This window comes from Bos grunniens, chromosome 9, assembly GCF_055505025.1.
Source record: "Bos grunniens cultivar Pamir isolate PY7600 chromosome 9, Bosgru_T2T1.0, whole genome shotgun sequence".
Classification (NCBI taxonomy): Eukaryota; Metazoa; Chordata; class Mammalia; order Artiodactyla; family Bovidae; genus Bos; species Bos grunniens.
The window spans coordinates 74525511-74543136 of NC_141173.1; the positions used below are offsets into that span (position 1 = coordinate 74525511).

General features: G+C 38.5%; 1 protein-coding gene across 50 annotated transcripts in view; it reads right to left on the bottom strand.

Annotated features, from left to right (window-relative positions):
• AHI1 (Abelson helper integration site 1) overlaps nt 1-17158 on the bottom strand; it is a 219446-nt gene extending 202288 nt beyond the window's left edge. For 46 of the 50 annotated variants that reach the window (XR_015133236.1, XR_015133238.1, XR_015133239.1 and 43 more), the window contains exons 1-4: nt 17039-17158; nt 16291-16353; nt 12157-12224; nt 10552-10676 (exon numbers count right to left, since the gene is read on the bottom strand). Coding sequence is in view for 16 of the 50 variants with exons in the window: in XM_086317980.1 (XP_086174106.1) it covers nt 10552-10676; nt 12157-12166 (135 nt within the window). In the remaining 34 variants the exon portion in view is untranslated. Of the gene's footprint in view, nt 1-2654; nt 2807-3067; nt 3244-10551; nt 10677-12156; nt 12225-16290; nt 16354-17038 lie in introns of those variants that run through there. The other 4 variants (XM_086317971.1, XM_086317975.1, XM_086317981.1 and 1 more) reach the window with 2 other exon arrangements.
• Between the last annotated feature and the right edge of the window lie 468 nt (nt 17159-17626).

Sequence of the window (17626 nt, forward strand, 5' to 3'; positions counted from 1 at the left end):
CCAAGTCCTGGCCCCACTCAGCCACTGATCTGTTTTCTTTCACTATAGTTTGTCTTGTCTAGAATTTCATATAGATGGAATCATATAGAAGATAGTTTTTTGTTTCTGGTATCCTTCACTCAGCATAAAGCTTTGAGATTCATTCATGTAGTTGCATTTATAATAACATTCCATTTACTGCCGAGCAGTATTTTCATTGTATGGAAAGATACTACATTTTATTTCTTCATATACCAATTAATGGACATTTGAGTTATTTCTAGCTTTGCATGTTATGTTTTCATTTCTCTTGAGTAAATATCCATAAGTACAACTGCTATATATGATAAGTATATGCTTAAGTTCTTAAATAACTGCCAAACGGCTTCCTAAAATGGCTGTACCAGTTCACACTCTCAAATGTGTGAGTTCCAATTATTTAACACACTTGTCAGCACTTAGCATTGTCAATTTTCATCCTTTTGCATTCTAATAGGTATATAATGGTATCTCTGTATTGTTTTCAAATTAATTAACGGCATTACTATGCAGGCTTCCCCTGTGGCTCTGCTGTAAAGAATCCACCTGCAGTGTAGGAGACACAGGAGATGCAGGTTTGATACCTGGGTCGCAGGGAATATCCCTGGGTCAGGAAGATCCCCTGGAGGAGGAAATGGCAATCCGTTCCAGTATTCTTACCAGGAGAATCCCATGGACAGAGGAGCCTCGTGAGCTACAGTCCATGGGGTCGCAGAGTTGGTCATGACTGAGCAACCGAGCACACACATCGTACTAACCACATCTTTACTAAGCACGTCATTACACATGCTTATTTCCTATCTGTATCTCTTTGGTTAAGTGTTCAACTCTTTTGCCCATTTTCACAAGGTTGTTTCACATCAATGAGTTCTGAGAGTTCCTAAAGTTTTCTCAATACATTTTATCAATGTGTTGCAAATATTTTCCCTCAACTTATAATTTTATGTTTTCATTTTCTTAGCAATGTTTTGAATTTTCACAAAGCCCAATTTAACCCCCTTTTCGTTTATGGTTCATACTTTTGTATCCTGAGAAATCTATTCATAACTCAAGTTTACCAAGCTTATCTTGCTTATTTTATAAGCTATATATATAGAATTTAGCTCTTAAATTTTTTAAGTCATAGATCCATTTCTACTTAATTTCTGAATATGATATGGTCATAGTTTATAGTATTGTATATCTGATTGTTCCAGCAAAATTTGTTGAAAAAGATTATCCTTTTCCCCTCTGAGGTATCTTGGTAATTTTGGCAACAATCAATTGACCACCTACACTGGAGTCTATTTCTAGACTCTGCTGATTTATGACTTATATGTCCACCTTTATGACAATACCAGGTTGTCCTGGTATTGAGTTTTGAATCAGATGATAAAACTCCTTCAACTTTGTTCTTCCTTTTCGAAACTGTTTTGGCTGTTCTAAGTTTGTTGTTTATATTTCCAAATAAATTTGAAAATCAGATTTTTAATTCTTGAAGTCTATTGGCATTTTGATTAGGATTAAATTGAATCAATAGATCAGAATTTCAGAGAATGGATAATAATAATCTGTCAATAATTATCTGACAATACTTTCAATCCATGAACATGGATATATCTATTTGGTTTTGATTTTTAGCAGATTAGGGATTTCCAGTATCCAGGTTTGCATATATTTTGATAAATGTATCCTAGATTACTACATATTTGGTTACTATTACAAATGACATTTTAAATTTTAAATTATTCACTACTGGTACAAAAATACAATTGGTTTTTATATTTAGACCTTATATTCTGCTAACTCATTAATGCTTCTAATAGCATTTTTTTGAGATTCTGTCTTCTGCGAATGAGATTCTTTTACTTCTTTTACAGTCTTTATATTTTTTTTCAAAAATTGCATTATTGCATTGGTTACCCATACAATTATGAATATCTATGGTGATGTGCTCAAGCTTAGAGCAAAAGCTGTCAGTTTTTAAATTTTAAGTAATTTTAACTGTAAGTTATTGTAGATTCCCTCTATCAAGTTGAAGAAGTTCCCTTCTCTTTTTGTTTTAGTTATCAGAATGGGTGACAAATTTTGTCAAGTCTTTTATTGCATTTATTGAGATGATCATATGGTTTTGTTTAATTTTATGGTGAATTACATGATTTTTTTTCAATACTTTGATATACTGCTGAGATAAATTACATAATGTATATAATTATTTTTATATAAGACTGATTCCCTAAATTTTGTGGAAGATATCTGCTCTGGGTTCAAAAGGGATACTGGTGTAATTTTCCTATAATGTCTTTCTCTTTTAGTATTAATTTAAAATTGCTACCCCCATCAAAAGAATGGAGAAGTATTCCCTCTTTTTACATAGTCTGAAAGAGTTTATATAGAATTAATATGATTTCTTCCTCAAATGGTTGGTAAAATTTATTAATAAAGTCAGCTGAGAAAACTAGCCACCTAGTTTTTTCCACAGGTTTTTAACCACAAATAAATTTTTAAAAAAGATATAAAATATTCAGTAGCTTGTAGCCTTGAAGTAATTTACACATTTTATCTAAGTTGCTAAATTTATTGTCATAAAGTTATTCATAATACTCCTTTATTGTCCTTTTTAGGTCTTTAACACATCTGCAGTGAATTATATTTACATTCCTAGTATTAGTTATTTGTCTTCTTTCATTGTTTTTCTGATCAGTCTGGTTAGAGTTGTGAAGAAAAGGGTTAATTCGGCAGCCCTCGTTGCTCAAATCCGGCAAATCCTAGGCCTGTTTGCAGGATAAGCTCTTGAATGGCTCCTGAGAACTGAGCTCTGAGCTTCTGGAATGTTGAGCCTGAAAAAGGTAAATGAATACATGAACTAACTAAAGAATATTATGAAACCTGGACTTAGAAAAGGCAGAGGAACCAAAGCTCAAATTGCCAGCATCAGCTGGATCACAGAAAAAGCAAAAGAATTCCAGAAAAACATCTGCTTCATTGACTACATTAAAGCCTTTGACTGTGTGGATCACAACAAACTGCGGAAAATTCTTAAAGAGATGAGAATAATAGATCACCTTACCTGCATCCTGAGAAATCTGTATGAAGATCAAGAAGCATCAGTTAGAACTGGACGTATAACAATGGACTGGTGCAAAACTGGGAAAGGAGTACGTCAAGACTGCATATTGTCATCCTGCTTATTTAACTTATATGCAGAGTACATCATGCAAAATGCCGAGCTGGACGAATCACAAGCTGGAATCAAGATTGCCAGGGAGAAATATCAACAAACTTAGATATGCAGATGACACTACTTGAACAGCAGAAAGCAAAGAAAAACTAGAGGTTCTTGATGAAGGTGAAAGAAAGTGAGAAAGCTGGTTTAAAATTCAACATTCAAAAAACTAAGATCATTGCATCTGGTCCCATCACTTTATGGCAAACAGGGAAAAAAATGTAAACAGCGGCAGATTTTATTTTCTTGGGCTCCAAAAACACTGCAGATGGTGACTGCAGCCATGAGATTAAAAGACGCTTGCTCCTTGAAAGAAACTATGACAAACCTAGACATGTTTAAAAAGCAGAGATATCACTTTGCTGACAAAGGTCCATAGAGTCAAAGCTATGGCTTTTCCAATAATCATGTACGGATGTGAGACCTGGACCATAAAGAAGGCTGAGCACCAAAGAATTGATTCTTTCGAACTGTGGTGCTGGAGAAGACTCTTTAAAAGTCCCTTGGACAGTATAGAGATCAAACCAGTCAATTCTGAAGGAAATCAACCCTGAGTACTGGAAGGACTGATGCTGAAGCTGAAGCTTCAATACTTTAGCCACCTGATGCAAAGAGCTGACTCACTGGAAAAGGCTCTGATGCTGGGAAAGATTGAGGGCAAGAGAAGGGGGCAACAGAGGACGAGATGGTTGGATGGCATCACTGACTCAGGATATGAGCCTGAGAAAACTCCAGGAGATAGTGAAGGACAGGGAAGCCTGGCATGCTGCAGGCCATGGGGTCACAAAGAATTGAACACAACTGAGTGACTGAACAACAAGAAAATCTAGCATATTTTCCACCCTTTAAAATTAACACATAGAACATTTTTAGAAACTGTTATTCATAAAAGAAGTTATCACCTCTATGAAATAACATTAGGATAAAATGAGATAGAAAATCAAAGAGTGAAATCAAGATGATAAAGGATTGACAATGATAATGATTTAAAGTCCTTCCTTTAAATTAAGGCAAAAATTCAGATGCAACTTCAAAATTAATAATAGCCACAGTTTGAGTATTTATTCTCTACTTAACAATTTATACTTATTGGTTTCGGTTATTACTACTGAGTATTAAACCACTCCAGACTTAGTGATATAAAACAATAAATCATTCATTATGGTTTGAACTCAATATATCCTATCTATCATGCCTCTCATCTCTAGTTCTTCATACTTTGATTTCATAATTGGTCACTTCATTCATCATTTGCTATTATCATGTACTTTTTATCCATCACACCTGTCTGGAAAAAACTCTGCTGCTGCACGACTTCAGTCGTGTCCGATTCTCTGTGCGACCCCACAGACGGCAGCCCACCAGGCTCCCCTGTCCCTGGGATTCTCCAGGCAACACTGGAGTGGGTTGCCATTTCCTTCTCCAATGTGTGAAAGTGAAAAGTGAAAGTGAAGTTGTTCAGTCGTGTCCTACTCTTAGCGACCCCATGGACTGCAGCCCATCAGGCTCCTCCGTCCATGGGTTTTTCCAAGCAAGAGTACTACAGTGGGGTACTGTTCAAATTAAGTGATGTTCATCTCTATAACTATAACCAGGCTGTTGAATGCTGCCTGAAGAAACTGAACCACTTCAAAGATTGGTACTATTCTAAAGATATGGCCTATAAATTCAACTGAGACCTCAAAGCTACAAACAATTCTCCCATACTGCATAATCTGTTTGTATGCATTCTTCTGTATCTTCTGCACACTGGCTATTTCAGGCTGTCTTTACTTACCTCTGATGTTCAATGTTGTCACTTCTTGACTCACTTTCACGGGTGAGTCAAAAGCCATCAAATGGAAAGCTGCAACTTTCTACTACCAAATCTACAAATTTTCATGTACTCTAAACAATCTTTTTCTCTGTCCTTCTCATTATAAAGAGGTGGGTCTTAACTTGTGTTCTAAAAATTTTCCTGTCCTGTATCATCAAATCTCTTCCTTATCTTCCCCAATGCTGCTGCTGCTAAGTCACTTCAGTCGTGTCCAATTCTGTGTGACCCCATAGACGGCAGCCCACCAGGCTCCCCCGTCCCTGGGATTCTCCAGGCAAGAACACTGGAGTGGGCTGCCATTTCCTTCTCCAATGTGTGAAAGTGAAAAGTGAAAGTGAAGACGCTCAGTTGTGTCCGACTCTTCGAGACCCCATGGACCACAGCCTACCAGACTCCTCCGTCCGTGGGATTTTCCAGGCAAGAGTACTAGAGTGGGTTGCCACTGCCTTTTCCATCTTCCCCAATACCAGCACTGAAAATATTCCTTTTTATAGTTAAACTTTCTGAAAAAGTTGTCCTACTTGTACTGCTTCATTTTTTATGAACATCATATTAAAAAGTTTTGCTCCCTACCCTGGTAATTAACTTCTGAATACTTTCTTGGTAAGTAAAAATACCATTCTGGTTTCCAACCTAAATAGCTTTTACAGTGTTCCTGTATTTTATTAGTCGATGTCATTTTCTCTTGTAATTTTTTTTCACACCTTTTGCTCATTTAAGACACCTGAGTGCTAAGTTGCTTCAGTTGTGTCTCACTCTTCATGACTTTATGGACTGTAGCCCATCAGGCTCCTCTGTTCATGGGATTCTCCAGGCAAGAATACTGGAGTGAGTTGTAATGCCCTTCCCCAGGGGATCTTCCTAACCCAGGCATCGAATCCACGTCTCTTATGTCTCCTGCACTGGCAGGTGGGTTCTTTACCACTAGCACCACTTGGAAAGCCCTGAGAGATATAGTATCTTACTATTCAAGGCATTTATTTGTAGCATTTCTTTATTTATTAACATTTGGAATGGAACTTACTCATAGGTTGTTCTTCAGATTGATAGGGGAATAGAACGTTAAAAAGAACCTTCTGATTCCAGAATACAAGTGTTCAATAAATTTTAGCTATTACTATGTTATTGGCTATATGAGTACTAGATCTGTGACTATAAAAAAATCATAGTTTCAGTGAATTAGCTAACTTTTAGTTGTCTTTGTTTCTGACTCAAAGTATCTTCTACCTCAGATTTATCTATTCCTTCAACAAGTATTTACTGGTTTTCTGTGTGCAGACAGAGAATATTCTCATTATTTGGATGTCTTTCATTTAAAATCAGATGTCTTTCATTTCCCACACTGGAAAACTGAACCAGCCCACTTCTATTTTCTTATTTAAATATTTGTCTATTAATTTAGGTTTTTACATTTAACTTTTTAAGATATCTGATATGTAATTTAATATGAGATGAAATGAGACTGCAAACGACCTTTTTCCCTAGAAGCTAAAGCAATGTTAGCAGTACCAGTCCCTGTACCATAGCTTCCTGAAACACCTGGCACAAACGATGGAGAAACTTCCACATGCATAACTGGTTTCAAGGCTCATCCAAATTTATTTTCAGATTATAAATTCTCTATTCCTAAATACTTTGTTTTCATTCATGTCTCTGGAGATGGTACTACACACTCAACTAATCTATCTTCCATAGTTTTATTGATTTTTTTCAGGAGGGAACACCAGTCATAACTCTTTCCCAATTCACATGCTCCCTATTGCTCTCATACACGACTGACAATGTAGGCAAGTACATTCCTTGGAACACTATTTTCCCCTAAATATTGTATGGATATTGCTCCATTGTCTTTGGATTTAAGTGTTTTTGGAGAGAAGCTGGAAATGTACGAGGTGTTTCTTCTGTTTAGATGTTAGCAAAATTTCTCTCTCCCTTGAAATTTAAGTTTCCAGATAGAGTTCTCATCTCAAACTTTACCTGGAATGCAAGATGGATTCATCTCTTCCCACATCCTTTTTCATTCTCAGGAAAGTTTCCTCCTTATGCTCTTTTTATTATTTCTGCTCCATTAGTGCCGTCTGGGAACACAGACTTGTAAGTCAAGTATTTCTATATGTCCTTATTTACTGTATCTTTCATTTTAGTTTCGGCCATTCTCTCTCATGTTTGTTGCCCAATCACTAAATTTTTCCTTAGTGTCAATTCTATTATTTTAGGCCTCAGGTACAGTTTTTGAGGCAGCAATGAAGAAAGAATCACAGAGAGACTGTAATTTTAAATCCAGATTCTAAAATTCTTACATGATATTAAAAAATATGGCACAAAATTTGTATATGTAGGTTATCTCTAAATAGAAGGATTCAGGCTGTTTTGGTTTTACTTTAGTGTAACAAAAGTCTTTGAAATGTAGTGGGTGAAAATTAGCTCATCTATTCTGGTTATTTCTGCTTTCATTGACTGTTTTACAACTTGGTAGAGAAAAAGGGTTAACACGTAGAAAACTCATAGCAATGCAAATGTTTCCTGTCCACAAGAATTTGTAAAAGATTTTTGTAATGTATGTAATCTATGTAGAAGATTTCCATTAATATAATGCAACTAAATTTTGTCTGGTAAATAATAATATGGCCTTCCCTGTGGCTCAGCTGGTAAAGAATCTGCCTGCATTGTGAGAAACGTGGGTTTGATCCCTGTGTTGGAAGATCCCCTGGAGAAGGGAAAGCTATGTAAATGATTTCTAATATAATGCAACTGAATTTTGTCTGGTAAATAATATAAATCTCTGTACATCACATCCATTTGAACTGGTTATAACATCTTACTGGTTCCCTCATTAATCAGTGGGCTAAATAAAATTTTTGATACATGTTAATACATAGAAAAATGTGTGTGTGTGCTCAGTTGTGTCCGACTGTTTGCAGCCCCATGGACTGTAGCCCACCAGGCTCCTCTTTACATGGAATTCTCCAGGCAAGAATACTAGAATGGGTAACCATTCCCTTCCCCAGGGAATCTTCCCAACCCAGGGATCAAACTTGTGTCTCTTAAGTCTCCTGCACTGGCAGGTGGATTCTTTACCACTAGCACCACCTACATGTAAATAACTCCAACTTACTCTATTTCTGGCTATATGAACCTGGCAGAGATAGTAAGTGGTTTTCTATTCAGATGGTCATAAAATTTCTCATGTGCAAAATAAGATCTCTAATACGTACTTTCATGATTAACAGGAGAATCAGAAATGATAATTTGTAAAAACCTTATCAGAGTGCCTGATAGTTGAAAAACAGTAAGATAAACCTTCCATTATTATGAATTCTTCTATGGCTTTCCCTTTGCTTAATTTTCTTATTTAAGCCTGCTTCCTTTTTAGTCTCAGCCTGTTCTACACTTGGGAGTTCTTGTTTTAAAGAGGTCCTATCACTTCTTACTTTATTAAACAGGGTCCTATTGGGTTGTGGTGAAGACAGTAGATTCTGAAGTCAGATTGTCAGTTTGAATCAAGGGTTTATCATTAACTATGCAACTTTGCAGAGAAGGCACTGGCACCCCACTCCAGTACTCTTGCCTGGAAAATCCCATGGACAGAGGAGCCTGGTAGGCTCCAATCCATGGGGTCGCTAAGAGTCGGACACGACTGAGCGACTTCACTTTCACTTTTCACTTTCATGCATTGGAGAAGGAAATGGCAACCCACTCCAGTGTTCTTGCCTGGAGAATCCCAGGGACGGGGGAGCCTGGTGGGCTGCCGTCTGTGGGGTCGCACAGAGTCGGACACGACTGAAGCGACTTAGCAGCATGCAACTTTGGGTAAGTTATTCAAACTCTCTATGATCTAGTTTCCCTATGTATAAATGTAAATGAAGCTTCATAATTGTATTGTTTGTATTAAATTAAAAACTAGTGAATACACACAAAATATTTTGAAGTGCTTGAAAGAGAGCACTATTATTTAGTAAATAAAAACAGGTATTCTCCTCTATTTGTTAAAGTAAAGCATTTCAAAAATATTTTTGCATTCTAGGAATAAGCTGTTTCTGTCCAGCTGAAAATTTCTTCCTAAATACTTTTATCTTTAAATTAAGAGAGACTGTGGATGGCCTAGTGTGTGCCAAAAGAGACTAAGTTACTTTTAATTACCTATCCCTTATGTGTCCCCCACACCTAAACTGGATCTTAGATAACTGGACATATCTTCTGCCCATTTTCTGGTTATCCATTTAATTTAGCATCTCTGGCTTAAACTGTACCTTGTTCATGCTCACAAAGCCCAGTTCTGACAGAGAGAGAAAGTATGAGTTCCACTTTGTCTGAGTCCATAAAAATATTCTGCAGTTGTGTCCAGGGTTCTTTCTGGTTTGCCAAATGTATACCACTTTCCTCAAGGTGAGGGCATGTACCAGTAAGCAATGTTCACTGTCCATACGCCACTCTTCCCTACCATACACCAAAAGCAGCATGTTCTATCTTAGAGCAGCATCCACTACGGCAGACCTAATCTGCTCCACTCTGTCAGTGGTTCTTACTTCATATGCAGTGTAGTACACTAGGGTACTAGGAACTCCTTACATGCATGCAGCTGGATCCTAGCCAAGGTTATTACTTTTTTTGTTGTTTCAATCAAGAATATAATGATCACACTGATGGCTGCCAGACAGAACGCTAAAATGAACAGGTCTCACGACAAAATACAGACTAGGTTAAAATATGCTACAAGTCAAATATAGGATGCATATAACTCATAAAACTCCTGTTAAAGGAATGTGTGTATTCCTCTTATCAACAACCAGAACACACGAGTACCAACTGCCAGAACTTGCATGAAGTTACTTATTTGTGCTTGTGTGTGTATCTGTGAGTACACAGAGATTATGGTCAAAGGAGTGTATGAAATGGAAACAGAAATAGAAACAGCGAGACAGGTTTGAAGAATGAATAGTGCCTTAACTGGGATACTATTACAGACTCTAATACCCTGGGAATCAGGTTGTAGTTAATTTCTGACTTGTTTAGTATTTCTTTGAGTTCTGTATCTTCAGTCCCTTCAAGGGTGATACCAAAAAATTCTATCATTTGAAAGTGTACCTCAAGTACAAAAGGGTAACTCTTCCTTTAAGAGTCCATTGATTTCCCCTGGTTCTGCTGGGTAGAATCAGTAGAAGAAGTCTATATGAGGATAAGCCATTACATATCTGAAATAAGATATTACTTCCTAAATTCTTCACAATTCTGGGTTAAAAATAAGGGTTTTCTGCAAGACCGTGTAATACGGCTAGTTTGCGTTTCCCTGGTATCCCTGGTCACTTCAACCAGATGGTCTGTTATTCATGTAGGACAGCACTCAAGAACTCGATACTCCAAGAGCGAGGCTGATTTGATGGCAAGCTTTGTTTTACAATGTGATTGACCATTTTGCTGTTTTTAATTTCCAAAGTTCCTTAGAGTTTTCATATGAAACTCTTGGTTTTATGCAGATATTCAAGTCAACATTACCAAATGATGAATTACTCACTGAGATTTTTTCTCCAGGTTGGGCAATTTTCTTCTTCAGTTTTTTTCTTTCACGTATTAGATCATTGTGGGCCTTAAGCAACTCCTCAAAGCGAACTTTGGTCTTCACTTTAGCTTCACTCTCAACTACAAATGATAATGACTCATGTCATTTTCTCTGCAACTCTTCTATCACATACATCATGATAAAAAATAAAACCCCACAGCCTCGCAAATACCTGCTTTAGTTAAAACAGTTGACGAGTCCTTTCTTAAACAACATTTCTTTTGGATTTGGTGACACCAAACTCACTTATACCCCACTTACCTTCTGGGTTACTCCCTCCAAAAGTTTCCTTTGCTAAGTTAACTTTTTACTTACCATGCACACAGTATCTGCCACTGTTAGTTATGTGGCCTTAAAACAAGTCACTTAACATCTCTAAACTTCATTCTCCTTATGTGTAAAGTCAGAATAATCCTAAGTCAAAGATCACTTTTTCATGAAAAATGACTTAACGCGTGACTGGCCAACAATCAAGCCTTCAACAAATATTAAAAGCTGAAAGTTGTTTTCCCCTTTAAAACATAAATCATATCAGGCTAGTCCTTGCTTAAGACTGTGAGTTTCCCAGTTCACTTAGAACAAAATAAAACAAGTTGTTCACATGCCCTACATGGTTCTCATTTCCTGGCCTGTCTACCTCTACAGTTTCAGTTAAAAAAAAAACCAGCCCCTGACATTCCTACATTCTAGCCAGACATACCTTTTTTTCTTTTTTAGCTCTTGTGCCAGTACAGACAATTTCCCACATGAAGCTGCTTCTACCCTGTGCAGACGTCTTCTAACTCCTCACACCTGGCTGGGGTTAATATGCCTGTTTTAAATGTTGCCTGTGAAGTGGAACATTTCCTGACAACCTCATCTATATTTCTCCATTTCTCACAATGCAGACTTTTTTTCCTTCACAGCACTTAACCCAGCTTGAATTTGTATAATTATTTGTATACCTATATATATATATAAATATACTGTGACTCTCCCACTATACCCAGTAGTTCATAACGACGTCCCTGGCTATTATGGGGTCTAGAACAGAATAAATACGCAAACATGTTTCAAATAAATGCTGAATGAATGAATGCCCCGGGGCAGGTATTGGGAAACTACCTGCAGGCCAGTCAACTCTTTTAATAAAGTTTTGCTGAAACACAGCCATACCCACTCTTTTAAGAATTATCATGGCTGCCTCCGTGCTTCTATGGCAGAGTTGAGTAATTATAGCAGAGACCAAACCTAAAATATTTACTAGCTTGCCTTTTAGGAAAAAGTTCACCGAAGTCTACTTTAAAGTCAAATATCCATTTGATAATAAAAAATAAAAACTAACCATATGTTATTTACTCTGCCCAGCTGAGTCCCAAATTGCCAGCCACTGAATACATATTAACCTTAATTACCAACATTTCACAGAAAGAAATATCAAACTATGAAGTATCTATAAATGTTATATTTGGTTGATGATACCTACTTTACTCCTTAATTGGTTAAAGAATCCCTTAAAATAATCCAAACTTTAAAGTAAATAACATGCACTGCATATAAAAAATTTCATAGAAATCTTACCAGTGGGCATATCTCAGCTTTATGGAGAGCACTGAGTGATAGTATAAAGCATTGATTCAGTCAGGATCCTGTTAAAACAAAGAGATTTATTTGTAAAATGGATTTTCCAAATAAAAATTATAGAATATTCTTCACGCAACATTATGTGATTGTCCACTATCTCAACAGGTTAAAAATAAAACTAAGTTCACTTATCCCTATCTTATACAAACAACTTAAATATATCTAAATCAGTTTAGAGTCTTAAAGTGAAGCAAACTGGATCAAAATTGAGTAAAATATGTATATATTGAGAAATTTTTTTTAAAATTATTGAAAGGCAACAAGCGTCTTACTTGGTATGTTTTTAAAGTATTTGGGCTTTCCTGGTAGCTCAGATGGTAGATAATCTGCCTGCAACGCGAGAGACCCCGGCTTGATCCCTGGGTCAAAAAGATCCCGAGAAGGGAATGGCAATCCACTTCAGTATTCTTACCTGGAGAATTCCATGGACAGAGGAGCGTGGTAGGTTACAGTCCATGAGGTCACGGAGTCAGACATGACTGAGCGACTAACACTAAAGTATTTTAAGTAAATAAATGGACATTTCAATGTACTTCTGAGAAACCAAACCCCATATCGGGATTGATTTTCCCAAGTGCATACATTATTGCACTAGTAAAGTATACTTCTGGGTGGCACATTCACAGATAACGAATTTAAATATTTCTGTGCCTGCCACTAAAAATACTGCTACAACAGAAGGTTTAGCACAAATATTCATTCCATCTTCTCAGATCAATACCCGGGTGTGTATCATTGTGTACCTAAAACATGGATAAACTCAGTATATATATTCTTAAATTTTCAATTTTGTAAAAGATGAGGGTGTCTAAAACATTAATTCTCGCATTAGAACATAATGTGCACACATTTTTAAGAATAAAACTAAAGACTTAATTTTTTTTTTAAATTTGGCTCAACAGTTATGAGTTAAGGTTCTAGATCACCAGAGATCCACATCCATGTTCCTTTAGTATTAGTGGTACTTTGGACAGAAAAGTCTGAAAAGAAATGCTAAAAAGAATGTTTATACAAATAAACTAATTATGTGAGTTAACTTCTATAACAACTATCCAGTACACAGACAAAATAGACATCATTAAATCCACAGAGTAAAACCTCCCATTCCTTATTGATACGAACCAGCATTAACTCTTTCTAGATGATTTAGATCTAATAAGGCAGATCATCTTTCTAATCTACCCCAGATTAGAAAAGAGAGAGGCTGCAAAGCCAACTGCATCAGTAACTGAAACCTGGCCACACATAAATGAACAAATATAAAGCAAATAAAGATTTAATATTTAAAGTATTCCATAGTGATTCCCTGGTGGCTCAGACAGTAAAGAATCTGCCTGCAATGCAAGAGACCTGGGTTCAGTCCCTGTGGGATGATCCCCTGGAGTAGGAAATGGCAACCCACCTCAGTATTCTTGCCTGGAGAACTCCAGAGAAAGTGGAGCCTGGTGGGGCTACAGAGAGTCACAAAGAGTCAGACAGAATTGAGGGACTAGAACTTCATAGTGATTCAAGAATCAGGAAGATGGCTGAACTATGACTCTGAGCCATCAAGAAAGGCTTACTTCTTTTGTTTTATCCTGAGCAGAAAATTTATGACATTTTAGATGCATTAAACAAAAACTCCTAAAGAGAACAAAGAGTCAAGGATGATTCTCATGGTTTTCAGACTTGAATAATTAGACCAGTAGTATTATTAATTGGAGTACAGCACAGTATAGGCAAGTCGGAGAAGGCAATGGCACCCCACTCCAGTACTCTTGCCTGGAAAATTCCATGGATGGAGGAGCCTGGTAGGTTGCAGTCCATGGGGTCGCTAAGAATTGAACATGACTGAGCATCTTCACTTTCACTTTTCACTTTCATGCACTGGAGAAAGAAATGGCAACCCACTCCAGTGTTCTCGCCTGGAGAATCCCAGGGACAGGGGAGCCTGGTGGGCTGCCATCTATGGAGTCGCATAGAGTTGGACACAACTGAAGCGACTTAGCAGCAGCAGCAGCAACAGTATAGGCAAGAATAGCGGAGTTGTTTATAACAAGTCTTGGAATTACTGTAATCTCCCATAGTTACTTGTATAGGCTGGGCAATTTGTTTCCTTATCTGTAAAGTCAGTCGAACGGCAACTATTCAGAGGACTGTTGTTAAGAGTTAAATGATTAAAAGGCTAAAAGAGTGCCTCAGAACAGACATCAACAACACTGGCCACAATTATAATAGATATTTCTTACAGGGACACTCAGTGAACTTAGTGGGACATGTTGGGCTGATACCTGATGGATATTAAGCAGCTACAAGCTCTGGCTCTACTGTCAGATTCCTGGTTCTACCCGTCAGTAGATTAATCTCTGTGGACTTCAATCCCTCATCTTTCAAAAGAGAATACTAGTAATAAATGACTTATAGGGTACTATAAAGATTAAATAAGAGTATGCAAGTAACACTTAGCACAATGCCTAGAGTATGGCAAGCTCTTCAAAAATGATAGCTATTATTACTGTATACATATATACATATAGTGTATGTGGGTGTGTATAAGGATGGAGATACATATACATATAATCCATTTATGTGAGTAGACAACAGAATATAGCAATCCAGTGATGAGACAGAGGATAAAAATTTGGGCATTATTTATATTTGTGATGATTGCAAGAAAAAAATGCTGAAAAGCAAATTTGGGGCCCACAAAATAAACTAAAAGACATCAGGCAGCAAATGAAAAACTGGGAGAAGTAACCAAAGGAAAAAAAGAATTTCAAGAAAGAAGTGCGGCATCAGTATAAACCCCACCACAATACACCAACGTGATTTCGTCTACACTGTGCTCCCGAAGTGCCTTGATCTTCATTCCTCCTTCTGCTTCCTGAATTTTCACTCTGATAAACTACCCACCCCTCCCCAACCAAACTGCTAGCTTGAGGGAGGGCTAGGCCTATGCTCTCTTCATTTATGTATTCCCATTTTAAAAGGGGGTGGGGCAGTAATAGAGTCAAAAGGAGTCAGGCATAAGCTCTTGTTGTGATAATTACTGAATGTATGGCTTTGGGCAAGCCACTTAATCTCACTAAGGCTTGTTCTTTTTTTTTTTGCCTGGGAAATGAAAATGGCACCTACTTTATTATAAGGAGAAGAGGAAATACTGAAAAGTGATCAGCACAGTGGATGGCCCATTACTTTATGTGATTATTACAGTATTAAAAATAGACAATTATGTGATAGACAAAACATAATTATGTATTCACATTATTTACTATTATTTAATAGTCTAATGTACAATCCAATTAGTAAACACTAATATTATTCAATGATGAACACAGCAAATACACTACAGAAATAATCATCTCTAAAAGGTAATGTGTACTATAGCAAACACCTTAAATAATGACTTATATTTGATAAATAAGAGCATCAAGGAAAATTAAGGTCAAACTTAAAAGGACATCTGTGAATTTCATATATGTCATTATATTTAAAAACTTCTCCCTCACAATGCCTTTAACAGGACCTGCTAAGAGATATTAATACAAAATAGGAAAACAGTGTTACATTTCATCTCATTTTATTTTTTCTCTAAACACCTCATTATCAGCCAATAAACGACTAAAGATCAAAGAAAAAACAGGCAGAGGCTTGGATGATTCACTCCTTAACTGAATTTTACAGCATGGGAAAAAAGGAAACAAAAACCTGTATACATATTCAATCAATAAATCAAGATAGTCTTTATAAATATGTAAGATTATAAATATGATGAAAATTTTGGGGCATTTAAATTTCTTTCACATGTATTTTTTAACTTTACAGAGTCCTCATAACAAGCAATCTTCTTCCATAAGACCCAAGCAGTAACAGCAATCATAAATGCAACAGGTGAAAAAACTGTTAGCATCCTTTTCTCAGAAGAAGGAAAAGTCATATACTCCAGTCAGTAGATGTTCTTACAGTAATGCTGAAAAGCAGCACAGCCATTTGGAAGAGATTCCTAAATAGTATATATTTCCTTCTATTTGTATACATATTGAAATGACCCTATTACTGTAACTAGACTTAGACACGTAACAGATCGATCACCTTTTCTCAGACGTAATTAAGAAGGCATTTCACAGGTTCAAGATTCAGCACCAAGATGACATCCTAAAAGGAAATAAATGTACTTAGTGAGCATCTGATTTAAATGCTGTTAAACCAGATTCCATCCTAAAGGAGATCAGTCCTGGGTGTTCTTTGGAAGGAATAATGCTAAAGCTGAAACTCCAGTACTTTGGCCACCTCATGCCAAGAGTTGACTCATTGGAAAAGACCCTGATGCTGGGAGGGATTGGGGGCAGGAGGAGAAGGGGACGCCAGAGGATGAGATGGCTGGATGGCATCACTGACTCGATGGACGTGAGTTTGAGTGAACTCCGGGAGTTGGTGCTGGACAGGGAGGCCTGGCGTGCTGCGATTCATGGGGTCGCAAAGAGTCGGACACGACTGAGCGACTGAACTGAACTGAAACCAGAATCTGGAATAGGAAAGGCAAAGATTGCATTCACTCTTTCAGGACAACACGCTCAACGCTTCGGAGAAGATCCGCCCAGGAACAGGAGAAGAAAAGTAAGTACGTAGTGGTAACTCTCAAAACCACATCTCTTCACTCCGCGGAGCTGGGCCGGTCAGACTGCCGTGGCCCATCGCGGCCCCCGTCCGCCCTGCTGCGCCCACCGCCCCCACGCCCTCGGATCTGAGCAGCCCTCCACGCTGCTGTCCCCAGAGAGGGCAGGACAGGCCGAGTTCCCGGGCCCGGGATCCCGCCACCACCAGCCTGCAGGGTACTCACACAGAAGAGGGCGCAGAACTGCCGACAGCGGGTCCCCAGGGAGCCACCGCCCGGACCGTGCGGGGCGGGCTGGGAGTGATGTGGTCACCAGCCACCCCAGCCGCCCGCCTCCCAGGCTCTGAGCGCCCGCCTGGTGCCGCAGTGCAGGCAGCGCGCCTCCCGCCGACGTCAGCGCCTGCCTACGCCGCCGTCCCCATGACAACCGATGCGGGCCCTGCTCTCCGTTCGGACCTCTGCCGGACCTCGGCGCCCCTCCGTGGCTCCGCCCCTCCCGCAGCCCCGCCTTCTCCGGGGTCCGGAGGCGCTGCTGTGTGGCGTAGGTGGAGGCGGCGCGCGCGCCCTCAGACTGCGGTGGGGCGCGCGCTCCGGGTCCGCGCGCTGGACTCCTCGGGCTCGCGCGGGCCACGAAAGGGAATCCGTTCTCCCTGGAGCGGGAACACTGGGAATACGCAGGTGCTTCTCGGAGCTTGCTACCGTCCCGTCTGTCACCCGGAAGAAGCTCTCTGATCTTCAAAACTGTAGCCAGACGAAGGCTGTCGTGGAACCCGCCAAGGCAAAGAAACATGAATGATGCCAAGAAATACACTT